Source organism: Meriones unguiculatus, chromosome 3, assembly GCF_030254825.1.
Source record: "Meriones unguiculatus strain TT.TT164.6M chromosome 3, Bangor_MerUng_6.1, whole genome shotgun sequence".
NCBI lineage: Eukaryota > Metazoa > Chordata > Mammalia > Rodentia > Muridae > Meriones > Meriones unguiculatus.
The window spans coordinates 66845743-66865037 of record NC_083351.1 but is presented as its reverse complement, the minus strand read 5'-3'; the positions used below and the strand labels follow the sequence as shown (position 1 = coordinate 66865037).

General features: G+C 42.7%; 1 protein-coding gene across 1 annotated transcript in view; it reads left to right on the top strand.

Annotated features, from left to right (window-relative positions):
• The window catches only part of Clcn1 (chloride voltage-gated channel 1), a 29353-nt gene that overhangs the window by 6040 nt on the left and 4018 nt on the right, over window positions 1-19295 (top strand). The window contains exons 6-20 of the mRNA XM_060380117.1: window positions 481-558; window positions 1613-1691; window positions 6577-6702; window positions 7003-7087; window positions 7292-7393; window positions 7663-7747; window positions 7987-8136; window positions 12959-13028; window positions 13231-13341; window positions 14512-14725; window positions 14939-15072; window positions 17325-17557; window positions 17867-17984; window positions 18253-18332; window positions 18551-18589. Of these exons, the coding sequence (XP_060236100.1) occupies window positions 481-558; window positions 1613-1691; window positions 6577-6702; window positions 7003-7087; window positions 7292-7393; window positions 7663-7747; window positions 7987-8136; window positions 12959-13028; window positions 13231-13341; window positions 14512-14725; window positions 14939-15072; window positions 17325-17557; window positions 17867-17984; window positions 18253-18332; window positions 18551-18589 (1704 nt within the window). The remainder of the gene's footprint in view (window positions 1-480; window positions 559-1612; window positions 1692-6576; window positions 6703-7002; window positions 7088-7291; window positions 7394-7662; window positions 7748-7986; window positions 8137-12958; window positions 13029-13230; window positions 13342-14511; window positions 14726-14938; window positions 15073-17324; window positions 17558-17866; window positions 17985-18252; window positions 18333-18550; window positions 18590-19295) is intronic.

Below are 19295 nucleotides of genomic sequence, written 5' to 3'. Positions count from 1 at the left end.
ACTTAGTGTAAGATCTGCACTCTCCCAACAGCCAGCCAGCCCTACAGCCTGCCTGCTTCCCTGTGCTTGGATGACAAAGCTTTTTCCCTATCTTTCTACCATGCCTACTATGCTACCCACTCAGGACCCTGAAGCTTCTGTTCTTTCTGCCTAGAACACTGTCCCTCTGACACCCTTGAGGTTCACTCATGTAATTATTACTCAAGTCACTTAATAGGGTGGTAACTAGCCAGGGAAGGCCAGCTTCTCTAAATCCCTATCCCCACCCCTACTCTTTTGCCTTACTTCTGTTCGTTTGCTTCCTAGGCCTTGGCATTATCTGATAACACACTGACTTATCTCTTCTTTACTGGGATTAGGGCAGTAGTTTTATCTGGCTTCTCCATTTCTTTCAACTAGCCCAGGGACTCGAGCAGGAAATTCTGGTTCAATAAGTCTGCACACTTCTCCATCCCTGAGCCCTCTTCCATTTTCTTCCAGGGTCCCTTTGTTCATATTGCCAGCATTTGTGCTGCTGTCCTCAGCAAGTTTATGTCCGTGTTCTGTGGTGTCTATGAGGTAAGGCTGAGGCAGTACAGCACACCAGGGGCCAAATGATAGAAGGAAGCCCTCTTGTGCGCAGCAGAGCAGGGGAAGGGTGCGTGCTCTGGGCTGGCCTTGGTGCTGAAGGTGGCATCTCACTAACCCATGCTTTAGTTCTTCATGTCCCTGCCTGCTGATCCTAGCCATATCATCCCCTATGTCCAGCTTCTGTCTGTCTTCCTAGTGTACAGCCCTTTCTGATCTGTGGTGAGCTGAGCCACACCTGCCCCATGTTTCCTTCCTACCAGTTCCTTTCCATGTTCCCTCCTGTGCTGCCCGCCCCCCCAGTCCTTTGTAGTTCCTGACACCCCTCCACTCTGGTTTACATATTGCCTGTTTGTGTCTGCCACCTGCCTTGCCCTTCGTGCTTCTCTGTTGCAGACCGTGCCTGGGCAGCTTGATCTCCTGGTGCCAGCCTGTGCAGTGGGCGTGGGATGCTGCTTTGCAGCCCCTGTTGGAGGCAAGTTTCACTTCCTCCCTACCTGGGTTGCCTGAGCCAGACTTGGAGGGGTGGGTGGGTGTCTGCTGTAGCTTGGGGTAGGGGGGCCATGCTCACTGGAGGGACTGATGGGTGGGCAACCAGGGAGTGACTGGATTGCAGCCCCTGGGCTCCAGGGACCCGTGTTTCTGCCAAAGAGCTGAGTGCTCTTTTGACATGGGCTGCTCACTCCTGCAGGCTTTCCTACTACTTTCCTGTTGGGATGAAGTCCTTGCTGCCTCTTGTTACTTCTCCTAAGCCCTTCTTTGTTTGGTCATTATTTGTTCATTTGCCTGACATTTTTTTACTTAGCATTTTCTCTGGTTTGTTCTCCATTGTTGGCCTTGAGCTTATGAGGTCACTTCCTGATTGCCAAACTCATTGAGTTTCCCCTGGCCTGGGAATCACAGGGGTGATGGGACCATGTTCATTCCTGTGATGCAGGCCTCTCATTCTGTTTTGTTTCCCATCCCTGCTTATTTTCTTCCCATCTTTCTGCCCCTGCCCTTCTCTTCCTATTTGTCTGTTTGTTTGTCTGTCTCTCCCTAGTAGCAGCCATACTATTACACTGACATCCTGACAGTGGGCTGTGCTGTGGGGGTCGGCTGCTGTTTTGGAACACCACTTGGAGGCAAGTCTGCCCCATCCCTAGTGCTTAGACCCATTTGCTTGGTCTTGTTCACCAACTAGTTTTTGCTTTGCGAAGTGCTACAATTAACTATTTTCAATATAACAAAAACTGTTACTCCTATGTAACACATGCTTTGTACCTTGTTCTGACCATTTTATATTCATTCCCCCCAATGCTGTGAGTGCAGTTTGATAGAAATACATTATAGAAAGATCAGTGAGCAGGAGCACGTTGGCAGCATGTGCAGAGCCAGATATTAGAACCATAGCATCTCTCCTGGTCCCTACTTATGCTAAAGCCTATTTGCATCGCTAATACTTCTGCTTTACACATACTGTCCTGTAACAGGAGATTCTGTGTACTTCTTTTGAAAAGAAAAACATACCTTCTGTGGTTTATTAAAGACACAGGGGTTTCAGTAGACTGTATATATGTTAATGAGGTACTTTAGAATGGGAAGTACTTTAGAATGGGATGAACTTAGAATGGGAGCTTTAAAAAAAGTTGTTTCTTCACTGGGTGTCGTGGCACATGCCTGTAATCCTGGCACTTGGGGAGGCAAATGCAGGCAGATCTCTGTAAGTTCCAGGCCAGCCTGGTCTACACATAAAGTCCAGGACATCCAAGGCTACACAGAGAAACCCTATCTCAAAAACTAAACCCAAAAGAAAAAAAAAAGTTGTTTCTTGATATGCCAGGAATTCACAAGTGTGTTTAGTGTTTTCTATCCATATAAGAAAAATAGTGTTATTATCACAGGTTAATAATGACAGGACGTTGTCACAAAAGGCAGGCTTGTTTTTTCCCTTATCAAAGTTGAGTCGTAGCTATGTTAATAGAGCAGGGATTGCATGGCTCATTCATTGAAATCACTGATGATGAAATTCCACGTTGAAAACTGAAGAAATACATTTATAAGAAGGACATGTACTTCTTAAACAACCAGCTGCTAGAAGCCTCTTTGCAATGGTGAAACTACTTTAGTCCTTTCATAGAGGTATATAAAATAGTCCTTTTAGGTATCTAAAATGGCTCGACTCAGAAATGATGTATGGATGAGAGTCTAAAATTAATGAAAGCATATCCCATACATGGTGAAATCACGTGACATAAGGGCATCTGGGAAGTGAGTACACCACTGGCATCCCATTTACACTTCTTTCATCAGCTCTAGTCAGTAAAGTCATTAGCCCCTGTCAGTGAACAGCAGTGTGTTTAAGTTTCTGCGTGTTAGACATTCAGCCCTGTATTTATACACACACTGCCTTTGTTTACCCCATAGACTTTCAAATAAAGAAAAAAAATTGTGATTGTTTTAATTCTGTTAGAAACAGTTTAAAGTGAAGAGAACCTGCATTCTCTTCCTGAGACTGCAGCTTATGAGGTTCTTTCTGGTTGTGTGACAAGAATGGGAACCTCACCTTAGGAAAGTTACAGTAGTATATTGGCTCTTGACCCAAAAAATTGCTAAGTACTTTCAAGTGAAGTGAAGGAATTGTACTCGGGCTGTTAAGATTATGCAGCCAATGACAAACCTATCTGCAGGTGGCAGTACTTGATTCGGTTTTATGAATATAGAATAACTAAAAGAAAAAAAAATAATGTTGAGATCTTCTCCTCACAACACAGGCAACTCCTAACTCCTTATATTGACCAAAGCAATATATTTAAGCATCCTCCTGAAACAACAAAAGCCCTTTTGCTCCCATTGTGTGCCAGGTAGTGGGGTTGGTCGTTCACTCTTAAGGGCTCAGGGAGACAGGCACACAGATCATCACAAGGCAGTTAAGTGACCATATGGTATTCCTAGGCAAAGTGCAATGAACCTTCACGGCAGCCTGGGGGAGCCTGTGAAGCTGTGTGAAAGAGACAGTGTTTGCCATGGGTGTAATTATTAAGTAGAGCCTGCAAGGAGGAAGGGAAACCCTGAACAGAATGGACAGTATCCAAAGTCAATATCTGCTGTAATAAGTGGCACTAGGGAGAGTGGAAAAGTATAATAGGAAGTGAGTCAGAACAGATAAATGGAGCTGGATGATGAAGGTGTGCAGAAGTCATTCAAAATAAAACAGGTCTTATTCTCTAGGGTAGGATTTGCCCAAATATGTTTTTCAGAGCACACTTATTCCTGGTGTTAATAGGTGTAATGTGTGAAAACCCACTGCAAGTTCCAGTTGGTTGAAAAATGCAAGATTAATAGGAATAAATAAGTAGTTTAAAACAAGTGAACTGGAAAGGTTATCAGAACACCTGAGGTGTTAGAATGCATTGTACATACCCAGGTAGCTGCAAACAGCGTTTCCTACCAAGCCCTCTTTGCAGAGACAATGCCATAGAACTTGTGTCATCTCATGGGACTGACTTTGTGAGGAATTGTCATGGGTGAAGTGAAACCATGGAAGGATTTAAAACAAGGAAGTGACATGGTTAGTTCAGCCTGCCTATCCAATCCCTTTGGCACATGTGTGCAAGATAGAATTGGCTGTGGATTAACAGGATTGATCTAAGATTAACAAGGAGACTATTGTCATCATCCTGATGCTACATGATGACAGACAGAACTGGGCAGCAAAGGAGATAGAGGAGGGGCTGAGAAACTTGAGTGCTATCAAGTCAAATTGATGCGGCCTGGTAGCTGATTATATGTGAAGATGGGACAGAGTTCTGTGCAAACACCCAGGCTCACAACACTGGCAATGCAGTAAATAGTGATATCAGTAACCATGTGAGAGTACATGGGTCTGGAAGGGAGTGAACTAATTTTACTTGAGGATATTGAGTTTGAAGTTTCTCCGGCATGGCTAAATAATATACAACAGGCATCTAGGTTGATGAGTCTACAGTCCAGGAACTAAGCTGAATCTAATCTGTATCCATGGTTGATGCCACAGCATAAGTGAAACTGAGAAAGAAATTATTTCTGAGAGTAGCAGGAGATGGAAATCAAGAGCAATGCCTTCATTGGACAAAGGTGTGGTGTGGCAACTAGAAGACAAATAGAGGAGGAACCCAGTGTGGAAGAAGAGAACAATGTTCCAGACCTGGGACACCAGAGTTTCTAACAGCTCATGTTTTTAAAGCTCTGTTTTCTTTTAGCAGCACAGTTTATGTTTGTCACAGACTATTATGAAAGTTAGCTCTCACTCCCGATCACACTGTCACAGACCTGCTAAGAAAAGTCTCCCAGGTCTACATCATGGAGGAAAATTGGTAGTAACGTGTAAGTTGGATAATTGCACCCAGGCAGAGCAAAGCTGATTTACCTTTTATTATGGCAAAGCAAAGGCGAGAGACCTACTCCACCTGATTCCCACTGTGGACTTCTGCCCCTGGAATTTAAAGAGCAGGGCAGGAAGAGTGGCTGGCGTAGCTCTGCATCACTTGGCTCCATTCTCTGAAATTCTCTCTGTGTTCTTTTCTCCTCCATATCCTCTCCTCTCCTGTCCATCCCAGTATAGGCATTGAATCCAAAAATGGGTGCTCACCACCTCACCAGGACTTAGTTTCCAAGGAACTTCCAATCCCAGGAAAACTCAGCAGTGTGAACAAATAGTCTCATCTGAAAGTGGAAAATACAATTGTTCAAAATACTGAGAGAGTGGGATGAGAAATGGATGATCTCTACTTGCCAAGAAGATTGGTGATGGCTTTCCAGGGAAGGAGATTCCAGGGAAATCCTCTGCAAAAACAGCTTTGGCTCCAGGAGAAAGTAGCTTCAAGCCATCTCCTTGGTACATAGACTCAACGTGACTATCACTGTCCTCTGCAAAAGAGATGGTGGAGATCAGGAGGTTTTGAATACTGGATAGGGAGAAGAGAATTCCTATTGTGTGAGCTGCTGTCTGAAGAGGGAGGGGATGGCCAGCATTGAGCAGACCAACAATGTACATTATGAGAAAAAGACAAAATTTGCCTTATTCATGGTTTGTTTTGTTTTCCTGTTGGACTGGTTCTCATCCCCATCTATCTCAATTCTCTGTCCTCCTGTTTGATATGGATGAGGCTTAGCCAAGGTTTAGGTAATGTTACTGATGACCTAATCAAAGGTCAACTCCCTTATCCTAAAGCTTACATAGTCTTCTCTTTGTTGTTTCAAATGTTGCCCTTGTGGCGTCATTAGCATCACTCCCTTTGGCTTAGCACTCCTTGTGTATATGTTACATCTCCTCCTCACTTTTTGCTTGTGCCTCTGCCCTTAAAACAACTACTGACTACTAGCTGCTATTCCTTTTACCTCACTCACCTTTCTAAGCATGATGGTTTACCTTCTTCTCACTTTAGTTGTCCTTCTAGCTTTGGTTCTTGTGAGCCACAGTTTATAAGTATCACCATTATTATTAGGAAGGCTCCTCTGCGTTCTTTTCCTGAAATTTCGAATCCCGTAGAAGTGCATAGTGCCCTATTCTGTTTTTCTTATTTCTCCTAGGGTGTGTGGAGCAGTAGGGAATGAGAAGGGATGTCGAGGAATATGCAAATCCTGAATTCTCTTTGACAGCAGTACCTGCTCTGAAAGCTTCTTCCTTTTTAATAATTCTGCAGAACTGTGTCACTGCTCATAAGTCTCCATGGATAGTTCAAAGTTGTGAACCCCATTCAGTCCTATAATTTAACTACACAGATACTTGAGCTTGAAGTTCAGAGAGTTAAGAGTCTATCTATTTCCCATTGTCTCTGTATCTCTTTGGTCCACATTCCTGGGCTGGGAGGGTGGGGGAAGCCTCTACAGACAGTATGTATAGACAGTATGTGGTTTATAGTAAGGGATGACAAGAAAGCATCACTTCCTCGGGTACTTCCCAGACTCACAGTTCAGGGGAAGCTCCTGAGATCCCAGCTGTGGGAGGTGTGGGAGAGCCTGCACCCAACCTGCTTCTCTGCCCCACAGGAGTGCTGTTTAGCATCGAGGTCACCTCTACCTACTTTGCTGTTCGGAATTACTGGCGAGGATTCTTTGCAGCCACGTTCAGTGCCTTTGTGTTCCGTGTCCTGGCAGTGTGGAACAAGGATGCTGGTAACAGGGGAGGTCTTGGTGGAGGAAGTGTGGGATGGAGATTGTGGTGAAGAGGTAGAGTGTGACTCTGCAGCACTCCAGAAAAGGAATAGATGGTGCTTGGGAAGCAAAACTCAGGGCAGAGGGAGAAATTAGATCATGGTGTAGAGAGTATAACCATGGGGAGATGCTATAGGAAAAGGGAAACTTAGTGGAAGGGAAGAGGTTAGGAGTGAAAGAAGGGAAGATTCCTGACAGGACTTTCTACCTTCGACTGTCTGAGCTCTCACCCTAACTGCTAACTGCCTTTTCATCCTACAGTCACCATTACCGCTCTGTTCAGAACTAATTTTCGAATGGACTTCCCCTTTGACCTGAAGGAACTCCCAGCTTTTGCTGTCATTGGGTCAGTGAGACCACTCTTTCTGGGTGTGGGGACTGGGGCATGGCTGTGGTCTGGAAGGGTCTGGAGCTAGGAAGAAAGTTGTGGAGAGCATAAATAAAAGCATGAATTAACTGGGAAGCAGCTGAATGGAAAGGGGGAGGCTGCTTGTTTGCTTCCCTGTACTGTCTGGATCAGAGCTTCCAGCCCTGTAACTCGCACCCTCAGGATTTGCTGCGGGTTCTTGGGAGCTGTTTTCGTTTATCTGCATCGCCAAGTCATGCTCGGTGTCCGAAAGCACAAGGCTCTCAGCCAGTTTCTTGCTAAGCAGTGAGTCATTGCCCTCCTTGCCCTGCCCACTTACCTTATGATTTGCCCCAGCAGTTCCTCCTCCAGGTGGAGTTGCTGTGTCCAGCTATGGGGAGGTCTGATACTGTGGGTAGGGACTAGTTGTGTAGGCTCTTCCCAAGTGATCACTTTCTTGGCAAAGAGAATATGCTTTGCTGAAAGAATGGGAAACGACAGCTTGGAAGCTGAGTTGTGGGTGCATTGTGAACCGGCCAAGTAGAGGAATAGGGTTAACTCTGTTTCTTTTTCAGCCGCCTGCTCTATCCTGGAATTGTTACCTTTGTCATCGCCTCACTCACCTTTCCACCAGGAATGGGTCAATTCATGGCTGGAGAGGTCAGTGCTAGAGACACCCAAGAGCAGGGGGTTAGCTTATATCTTTGGCTGTGTCTTTAGGCCTAGAGTGGGAGCTCTTGGCTCAGACTTGGAGCTTGCATCATTTTTGCCCAACTATAGGCTTTCTCTTGAGAAAAGAACAAAGTGTCCTGGAATACTGAGGCTGAGGATGAGCTCTCTAACACTGGAGGTACAGTTCATCCATGGAAAACCTGCCTCCTCTGCTTCTTCCCTCACAGCTGATGCCCCGTGAAGCCATCAGTACCCTGTTTGACAACAACACATGGGTAAAGCACATAGGTGACCCCAAAAGCCTGGGCCAGTCAGCTGTGTGGATTCACCCCCAGGTCAATGTGGTCATCATCATCCTTCTCTTCTTCGTCATGAAGGTACCCTGCCCCGCTCCTGCCCCTCTAAGCTTCTGTCTGTTATCAGTAGAGGAGCCTAGGCTTTGTATAGGAAAGATAGGACTTCATCTGATCTGTGTCCAACCTAGACAGAAATCAGGAGGAAACCATAGCATAAGTTACCTGTCTATCAAAATGAACCAGGTTGTAGCATAATTGCTCCACTCATGCCCACTTAGTGACGCTTGCCATAATTACTCTAACCCTCTAATAGCTCCAACTGTTATCTTCTTAAGGCTTCAGAGCCGTCAAGTAAATTCCAGTAAGACAGAGTTTAGCAATGTAGATAAGTGTGTAAAAACCCCAGACCAATTAACCAAATTCCCCCCACGTGTTAGATAATTAGATATTTAATCTCCATGGATCTGTTATTCACTTTCAGGTGATTTGCATGCAAATCTCTCTTTTCTCTTTTCTCGAATTTTGAAGGTGACGAAATACCAAATCAACCTTATTAATGACTATAAATAATTTTTACAAATATAATTATTCTCCACCCATGTCGTGAGAGTATGCAGATTTTAATAGCCTAGAGGAGTTTTTCCTAACTTTAATTAGGGAGTAAAAGCTGATACCTATACACCTTTTCTTGTTCAGATCTGTCCATTACAAATTATACATGTAGAGGCTTCATGTTACTGCCTTGTACAAAGTTATTCTTTTATTTCCAAACCTGGTTGTGACACCTATATAATTGATGGTTGTCTGGTGTTTCCTTTTTGGTGATTTCCCTTTTACTCATAGCATGCCTTAAATAAGCAAGTCGGTATTTCTTCTGTCTGTTCGGGTTCTCATAGGTATCTCTGTCCAGCCTGAACTCTCCTGCTTTGTCAATACTTTGCTCGTATTTATAATACTTTTATGATTCTATATTATATAAAATATGAATCACTAAGTTATATTAGTATGGTTCTTATAATACAGCAACTGTCACTTCTCAATAAATGTTATGATATACCATGTGCCAAGTATACAACTCTTGGTCTTCAGCTTTTGGCTAATTTTACATTTTCTTATTTGCTTGTTATTGCTGCTTGTTACTGTACTTTTCAATGATATTATGAGTAAAGATGCCAGCCGCTTCACACAGCAGGTCTCAGATCTCAAGCCGAGACCTGGATTTGCTGGGGGTTTCTTCTTTCCCAGTTCACTAAAGGTGAATTAACTGAATCCATATTTTGGACACTATTCATTTTACCCTTTCTTCAATATGCATGCAAAATTTTCATGAAGACATTCCAAGAATGTTGTAAAGAATTTGATGTCTAGACTTTCAATTATAATTTTTATCTTCTCTAATTTGTAAGTTCTGGCTTTCTATACTGGTTGAGCTTACTTTACTGGGGAATAAAGTAAGGTCTTATTTTGTAACCCAGGCTAGCCTTGAACTTGTCTTCTTCTGCTGAGATTATAACATGAGCCCCAACACAATAACTCTGAATTGACTGTTGAGTCTGAAATCCCATCTACCTGTCTACCTTAACTCAGTCCATGGCTTGATAGTATTTCAGAATCTATTAACCAGTAATGATATAGCTTGGTCTGAGCTGTATGTTACATTTGGGATTCTATAGACTGTTAAAATGTCAAGATTTTGAAAAGTTTTCTAAAAATAAAGTATTTTTAAACACTTACTCCTTACCTTATCCTCATCCCCAGATTTCCAGCTATATATCTTCACAAAATCAAGCTTATTTTCAGAACCCCACTTGGATGATATAGAAGGACTCATCTGTATAATTCACTCATCAGTGAATTATATCCTAGAGAATATTTATATTGTAAGTGTATAAGAAAAGGAGCACATTCTGGACTATATTTCAAGCCCAACAGTTTGCAGAAGGCCTACAATATTCTTTAATATTTCTAATTACAAAAGCATTCCTTGATGAAAATTCAGTTTTACCAGCCACTGCTTCCCAGCATTTTCATTGCCTAATCATTGGACTTAACAATAGTACTCTTTTTTTTTCAAGTGTGAAAAATAGAACATGTAGCCAATTTGAAATATAAAAGTACTTATATCTATCTGATGTTTTTCATTAGTCTAATAAAATGTCTGAAGTGGGCTGCCTTTTCAGGAAAAGAGTAGGGTCACACCAGTGATGGTGCTCCATGCCGTGGAAAGCATCACACAGCAAGCAACAAGAAGCACCCGTGTTTGGTGCATCTATGTGCTCTCACTCCTCAGAAAGCTGCCAGGAAGCCATTGCTGTGTCTCACCTTAGTGTCTTGTCTAATCCTAACACATTTCAAAAGCCTCCATTCCTAAGCACCACAGCTAGATTAGGTCCTCACTCTCTAGCTATCTCACAACAGAGATGAAATTTCCAAATGGAAGCCCAAGAGTCATTCAGTACTACTTTTCTGCAGTCGGACTTAAAATCTAGTCCCTGTGGCCTCCTGGCAGTGTCAGTGAGGGAGGTCACATTCTCGGTTCCGCCATTTCTTAATATTGGTGAAAGGAATGTCCTACTTCCCCAACTGTCCCAGTTTCAAAGTGTGCAAAGTACCATCATGTTGCACATGAAGAGATTTTTCCATGAATATGAATATAATTCTAACATCTCTGCTCCCTTTTAATAAGGCTAACACCATTGCCTGGTGTTGAGTTTCAGTGTAGCCTGTTGCTCTATGGAAGGATTTTGCCTGATTTTCATATTATTTCTTCTTATGGTGGGTCGAAATATAATTAAGTCAGTGACAGGTTTCTAGTTTCTCAGTTCTTTAGAACTGACTCTTGAAAATCTTAGACGTTACTTCTGTGCCACATCATTCTGGGTTTTGTCCCTTCAAGTGCCAATAGCGAAAAGTTTGCTAATCTCAGTCACGCCACTGTGGGCCATCAGAGTTGATAACTTCTTGATAACTGGTCTTGATCTAGTTGTTATACTTATCTGGGAAAATAATCTGCTTTACCCTCCAAAATTAGTCCTATCCATCACCCATGTCTGTATCATTGGTGCTTTTAGATAATCTGAGCCTACAAAATTCCTTATGACTTCCATGTGCTTATTCTGAGGAATACATGAGAGTGCAAGGATTCTTAATGTGTTAAGTGGCATCACTTAAGAAGCTTAAGCAACAGGTACCTGGAATCCTGCCTCCAGATTGTCTGATGTGGTCGCCTCCAGAGGCATCTGCTCATCTGCGTTTTCTACAAGTTCTGTGGATGAACATTGCTTTGGAATGTTCTAGTGAATATTAAGCTTTGGGGGGCCTTTGCTGTTATGCATGAATATAATTATATCAATGTATTGTCTTTCTTTATTTCCTGCCTACATTTATAGAGCATTGTGCCACTGCAGAGGAGGCAGAAATAAGAATATTTTTCCCTCAAGAAATCAACAGTCTGCATTCTTTTTATTTTGCACATTTAACTTGCAATTATTTTTATTTTTTAATTAATTTTTTTATTAATTACAGTTTATTCACTTTGTATCCCAGCTGTAACCCCCTCCTTCTTCCCCTCCCAATCCCACCCTCTCTCCCTCATCTCCTCCCATGTTCCTCCCTCCCTCATCTCCTCCCAGGCTCCTCCCTAACTTGCAGTTCTTAACCATCTCCATGATAACATTCTGACAGGAAGTAGATATTTTCTTCATCTTACACTTCTGAAGTAAAGTTTTCTCTGAATCTTCATCATTGCCTCTTGGGTTCAGGATTGGCTTAAAATAATCCTTCCTAAAGTTCGTAAAATTAAGAAACTTATTTTTCATTAGTGTATCTTACACATGATTCAAGAAATTTCAAATACTTTAATCTTCACAGCTTGTTAGACTTTGAGCTGTTTTCATCATATACCAAACTAGTTTGGAATCCTTTTCTAAGATTTATTAACTTACATTGGAAGAACTTTCAAAGCTATGTCTCACACTTTTATTTTATTTTTTAGATATTTAAGGTTCAGCCATTACTCCTGTTCTACTCTATTTCTCAATTCTTCTGCATTCTTTGCCTCAGAATGTACATACTGCTTTTGCTATAATTGCCCCAATTTCTGTTGGAATAGTGCCTTACAAAGTTGACCTTGGATATCTTTTTTGTTATGTTGAAAGACTAATCAGGTTCTCAGTTTGCCCTTGTGATATAGCCAGGACAGATCAATGTTTTTTTGCTTTTGTTTTTTTATTTTTCTCCCGTACTGGGATTAAACATGGTGTCTCGCGGAGTCTGAGAATACACTCTATCACTGTATGTCCCCAGAATCCAGATATAATTCTATCCTTGTTTAAGGTGGCTTGATAACAAAGACAAAGGCCCTTGTGGAACAGTCCTCTCTTCAGGTTCCCAGTGAGGCTTACCTTCAGTATGGCTTTGTAAATGGTCAAATCAAAGCTAAATTAATCATAAAGTTTAGGGTATATGCTGCATCAGTCTATGGCCCTTTTATAGAAATATAAGCTGAATGGGAAAAAAGCTTTTTCCAGCTTAGCATTGTAGATTACTCCATAGAGGCGAACTTCCTGGGCTGACTGAGTTCACTGGTCTTTTTGGAACAACGAAAGAGGGATCCTCTGGGGCTTCCTTGTTCTAGATTGTGGAAAGGAAAATACAGTCACTCAAAGTTGGAAGGGTTTGTGTTAGCCATCTGGAGGCTGGCTTTATTATCCTGGTGTCTTTGTTGATCTCCCAGCCAAGTTCTCAGGCTCTAGAGAATGGTGACAGAGAAGAAGGCTTCCAAAAGAGTTGGCTATCCCAGGACATTTTTGTTATGACTCTTGAAGCAGGAGGGAGGATGGGCAGGGAAGAAAGATGGGTGTGGGGTGCTTTGGAAAGAGTACACTAAATTTTTTTTCCCTAGTTTTGGATGTCCATTGTGGCCACCACTATGCCCATACCCTGTGGAGGTTTCATGCCTGTTTTTGTGCTCGGTAAGAATTGATGGCATTGTACTAATAACTACAGTCTGGGTGGCTGGTGGGAAAACAAGGAAAAACCTAGGATTTGGGGAGTTTGTGCTCTTAATGCCTAAACACAGATCATGCAGAAAACATAGAGACAAAGGAAATGCATCTTAATATTTTTCTTCTTTCTTTCTTTTTTTTATATTTTTCTTCTTTATCTTCCCTCTAGGAGCTGCATTTGGAAGGCTGGTTGGAGAGATTATGGCCATGCTATTCCCTGAGGGTATCTTATTTGATGACATCATCTACAAGATCTTACCGGGGGGGTATGCAGTAATAGGTGAGACATACTCCTAACTTCTATAACCAGACATTGGGTATTTTAAATACACTTATTTAATTTTGTTCAAACAATCAGCTCTTGGCTCTGCCTCTCACTGTTTCTTTTCTGTAAGCTTTGATTCCCTCCTATGGAAAATGGACATAGGAATCAATTAAGTAAGTAAAGGAGCCAGGAGCAGTGGTGCACACCTCTAATCCTAGCACTCAGGGAGGCAGAGGCAAGTGGATCTCTGTGAGTTTAAAGCCAGCCTGGTCGACAAAGTGAGTCTGGGTCAGCCAAGGCTATACAGAGGAACCCTGTCTCAAAAACCAAAAACTGAATAAGAAAATAAAAGAATGAGGGTTCTCTTCATTGTCTTTGCACGTTTAGTAGGCTTTTTCTTTCCTGAGAATCATGGAACCAATAATCCAGGTGATGAACCCAGTCCATCCAAATTGAGCTGTGCTAACGTTAATGAGACTAAGACAGGAATAAGAGCTGAGCCCTGAACTTCTAAAATGATGTCTGAGGTAGAGCTCTGTATGGCACTGTACTGTCTGATTCTAGTCCATTTATAAATTCTTCCATTATCAGCATCTTCTGTTCTCTTCATGCCTCTCAAGTATCTCTCATCTTCCATAGGGCACAGTTCCCAGTATACACATACTACATAGTTTATGTTCTGAACTATGCTCTGTGTGTTACCTACTAGGATCATACGTTCCAATATTAGACTTCTCTAACCTTTCCTTGTTACATTTTCACGTAAGGATTCTCCTATATTTTCCAACATTATATCTCCATCATTTTATTAGGTTTAGGGTTTTTGTTTTTGCTTCTGTTTCTTTGAGACAAGTTCTCTTTACATAGCCCTTGCTGTTCTAACACTTGCTATGTAGTCCATACTGGCCCTTCCCTCATATTTGAATAAGAAATAACATTATAAATGAAAAACTGCATGTATATAGGTTTTGTGACTTGGTGAATATTATATATAAACTAGGTCGAAAGGATAGTTTTTGAACAGGCCAGTATTCTAGCCCCTACTCTTGAAAAGTAATAATCCTGGGATTGTTGACACTGACCAAGATCCTGTCTCCTAGTCTGTGCCGTTCTTATTGTACCCTCATATATCCCCCATGCCAAGAAAAGCAGGTCTAACCCATTAATACATTTCTGTCACTCCAGGAGCAGCGGCCCTGACAGGGGCTGTCTCCCATACAGTCTCCACAGCTGTGATTTGCTTCGAGCTAACCGGTCAGATTGCTCACATCCTGCCCATGATGGTGGCTGTTATCTTGGCCAACATGGTGGCTCAGAGCCTGCAGCCCTCCCTCTATGACAGCATCATTCAGGTCAAGAAGCTTCCCTATTTGCCTGACCTTGGTTGGAACCAGCTCAGGTCAGGGCCACTAGCTGGAATTAGTTTAGATATGGTGGGATGTGGGAGGACCTGAAGTGGAGAATGAGTTGGGAAACACTGTTTTTTAATTATTTTCATGTTTCCATCCACTTAATAAATATTGTGTTTAAAGAGTGCATGGCAGACCTTGGGGGAAGAAGGGCCAGCATAGGCATATAGTGGGCTAACCCTGGCTGCTTTTTCCCTCCTTAGCAAATTTACGATCTTTGTTGAGGACATCATGGTACGTGATGTGAAGTTTGTCTCAGCTTCTTGCACATATGGGGAACTGAGAAACCTACTCCAGAGCACCACAGTCAAGACTTTACCATTGGTTGATTCAAAAGGTAAGTGGGAAGTAAAGAAGCCAGCTGGGGACCAGCAGGGTTGTACAATGGCAGAGAGCACTAGTATCACTTTAGTTACTGTCTAACACTGATATTAAAACACCTAATGTAAACAGGTTAAGAGAAGAAATGTTTATTTCAGCTCATAGTTTCAAGGAGTTCAGTCTACTATGGCAGAAGTAGAATGGTGGAACAGAGTAGCACACATCATGGCAGGCCAAGATGCCCAGGAAAAGATGTTGGTGCTCAGTTTTCTTCCCTTTTTTGTCCTTCTATTTTTTTTTCTGGGATGCAAAGCCATGGGATCACGAACATATATTCAGAGTGTATCTTCCCCACTTACTTATCTCTAGAAATGTCCTCGTAGGCACACCCAGAGGTGCCTCACCAATCTCCTGGGTGATTCAGAATCCAGTTATTCTGACAGTAGGATTCTCCAATGCAGGTATAGACTCAAACTCAGAGCTATCCAGCTACTAAGGGAGGTTATCTTACCCTTATTGAGGTACATGTTCTTCCTTCCGGAAGTGAGAAACAGCCATACCACAGGCACACAAAGGCAGTTAAAATCCAGTTAAGGAAATAGGAGCAAGTCTTACTATTCATGGGAGCCATGAATTTTAAAGTCTTCCTCAGTTTGGAATTAGTGAACAGTTTACAGGATAATGTTTCAAGGGGAATAAGTCTCTTGATGCTGGTCACAGCATTTTTGCCAAGCAATCAATACATAGCCATGCTTTATGTTTGTTTCTGTTTTAGATACCTTATTTAATATTTTTTTTCATTTATTAACTCTGAACTCATGACCAAAGCACTATAATTCTACCAGATGAAATTCAGCTAATGTGTTTTCTCAATAAGGCAAAGCACAGCCTTCCCTCCTTGTGCTTAGAAACAGCAGACAGCACTTCCGTGGTGCATCTGGGGGCATTTTACCCAGCAGAATCACCACACAAAGCACAGAGATTCGAAAAACAATGTGGCATCAGATAGACCGCTAAGAGAACACTTGTTTACTCGGCCTGAAATGGGAAGGCTGAGTGCTGTTTGTTCAACCTCAGCTGGGAACATGAGGTTCTGCAGCTCACTTTGTTGTTGCTCTGGGCATGGCTGTGAGTTACAGCCAAAGCATCTCTAGCATTGGAATTACAGATATACTCTGGTGGGTAAGCCAGTTCACTTCATATACAATGTGGGTCAACTGTAAATCTTGGGCTCCCTCCTACTTCACTAAATTCAGTTATTTCTTAGTGGCCAAGTAAAGGAAGAATGAAAACCGTGGAGGAGTGGGTGGGGATGTTCTTTCATTTACCGTTCTTCCGGCCCAGCACTGGCCTCTCACCCTAGTTGTCTTTTTCATTAGATTGGGTAGTCTTTGAGTATAGAGACCATGCTTTCTGTATTTTCAGAGTTCTAAGTATTAATGAGTACTGGACCTTCAGTACTCATTCGCTAGTCTGTGAATTAGCCTAATAGGAATTAGACATGAGGAGCTATTTGGGAGCCAGGAGTAATGTTAGTTTTGACCTCAGATATTCAAAGTATCCAAATTTACATTAGTTCAGGCATTTCCCCTAAGCTTGGAGACCTTCTCAGTAGCTTCTGAAACCACAGCTCTTCCTTAGAGCGAAGGTGCAGCCAACTGGGTGCATGGCTTTCATGATGTGACGAAATTGTAACAGTATGAGGTGGGTCTAAGTTCTAAGTGCCCTTGATGCAGTGCTGTGGTAATTAACTTACAGCAGTGTAGCAGAATTTCTACATATACATAAACACATACAAGGCCTGCTGGGAAGGGAGCATTTTGTTTATATCCCATGAGGGCCTACATGCTTTAAGGGATGAAACTTTTTCCAGGATAGGGGCCTCATGCTAGTGTTGCTCATAGTAGATTTCTTTCAGGGAGTGATTGAGTCTCAGACTGTTACAACTGCCTCTCAGGTTTCACTGTATTTGGATAGGGTTGATCAGCCTATTTCAATAGAGAGCTTACATATTTGCATATACTATATTAGGGCAGCGTACAGATAAGTACAGATTAGCACCAATTAGTGTGCTGCCAATCAGGTCCATAAGTGCTAAATGTGTGAAATTAAGGGATCAAGTGAGGCCACCCTGGAGGAGTTTTAGATGAGTTTTTAGTAAGAAAGAGTAAGAACTGGAGTAAGAAAAGGTTCTGAGCTTCTACTGCACCTGACCTGCTCACATGTAGGTGCGAAGCAGGGCCTCAGGGAAGCATGATTGTCTCCCAGATTCAATGATCCTGCTGGGCTCTGTGGAACGCTCAGAACTGCAGTCCCTCCTGCAGCGCCACTTGTGTGCTGAGCGGAGGCTGAGGGCTGCCCAGGACATGGCTCGCAAGTTATCGGAGCTGCCCTATAATGGCAAGGCACAGCTGGCTGGGGAGTGGCACCCTGGTGGTCGACCTGAGTCCTTCGCCTTTGTAGATGAGGATGAAGATGAGGAGCTCTCCGGGAAGACAGAGGTGACAAGACAGAAGGGGGAGGGAGGCTGACAGAAGGGAAAATGCCAGTAGGTGACATTTGTTGTCAGTGACATTGCCAGTGATGGCTGGGCTGGGCTTTGCTATGACAGGTGCTGGATAGAAGGAAAGGGGAAGGGAAACACTGACAAGTACGAAAGTGACAATAAGGATCTAGTGCAAAAGAGACCAGTGCCACGGTGCTGTTTTGAGAGGGAAAAAGGGAATCAGGGTGGGACTAGTAAAGGTAGCAAGGCATCATGGGATGTGGCCTCTTCTCCGAGGCTGGAAATTTTTGCTATTTATTTTTAGCTTCCACTTCCTCCTCCTCCTCCACTTTCCCCCTTTCCTGCTGCTCCATCATACCCTGAAGAACCTAATGGGCCGCTGCCTAGCCACAAACAGCCACCTGAAGCCCCAGATCCCGCAGGTAAAGACTTCTCAGCATGTCTTGGGAGTTATGTTGGAACTCACCTTTACCTAACAGCTTCTCTTAGTAGATGTGAGGCTAGGAGATTTCTAGAGCTCACTCTAATTGATTAATCCCCATAATGCTATCCTAGGGAGTTGGGACAGAGGTAGAAAAGAGGAATCCACTGAGGTACAGCATTGAAGAAGTGCAACTCTTTGGCAGCACAGTGTCAGGGGCCATTGGAAGTCCCTGGCCGCTTCCCCCATCTTCTCGCTATTCCTTTCAGGTCAAAGACCATCCATCTTCCAGCGCCTGATGCACTGCTTACTGGGCAGAGGTCACTCCACAAAGAAGAAAGCAACCCAGGTAAGGATATGTTCAGAAGAAGAAGGACAGTCAGGAAATTTTCTTTGAGGAATGAGAAACCATGGTCCTTAGTTAGAAGGACAGAGATCCCACCAAAGATGATGGTTTGAAAAGGTGGCTGCTTGGGACCTGCCCAGGAGGACATAGTTCCTGCTTTGCTGAGAACCATAACTAGTCTGAGAAGAGAAGGGAAGAACTTGTGTGTCTTTCTTCCCTAGGATTCAACAGATTTAGTGGATACCATGTCACCTGAAGAGGTAAGAAAATCCACAGCTTGGAATGAATTGTTTCATCCAATAAAGGTATTGTTTCTTCTTCTTCTTCTTTTTTTTTTAAGTTTTGCTTTTGAGACAGGGTCTTACAATGCAGCCCTGGCTGGCCTGAAAATCAGTAGCCTCAAATTCACCGATAGCTATCTGCCTCTACTTCCCGAATGCTAGGAGTAAAGGTGTGCAATCAGCATTTCTTATTGTACCAACAAGATTGAAATGCAGCCAGTCAGTGAATATGGCTATTTAATACCTATTAGAAATAAAGTGCATCCAGGTACAAAAAGAAGACTGATGATAGATTTCTAGTGTATATCTTTCCCAAGACATACATAGATGAGACATTTCTGAGGAATAATATCCAATACAAGTAAAAATTCAGAATATTTTGAGAGAAGACAACCTTGACAATATCAAGATGCTGATTTTGACAAAAATCACACTGAGCCAGTACAGAAATTATAGAAAGAATTTGTATGAAAAGAATTCACCTGTGTCCCTGCTATGATTTAAATTTCACATAGTAAGAACTCTGGCTGCTCACGTTTCATAAGACCCAGCAGCAACATCTTCCTCTTCTCAGACAAAAGCTAGAGTTGAGTTGTATCTGAGATTTGGTCAGCACACAAATGCTAGAGTCCATCAGTTGCTGCCTATGGAGCCCCCTGGCAGACATAGCACAGTACGTCTGTAC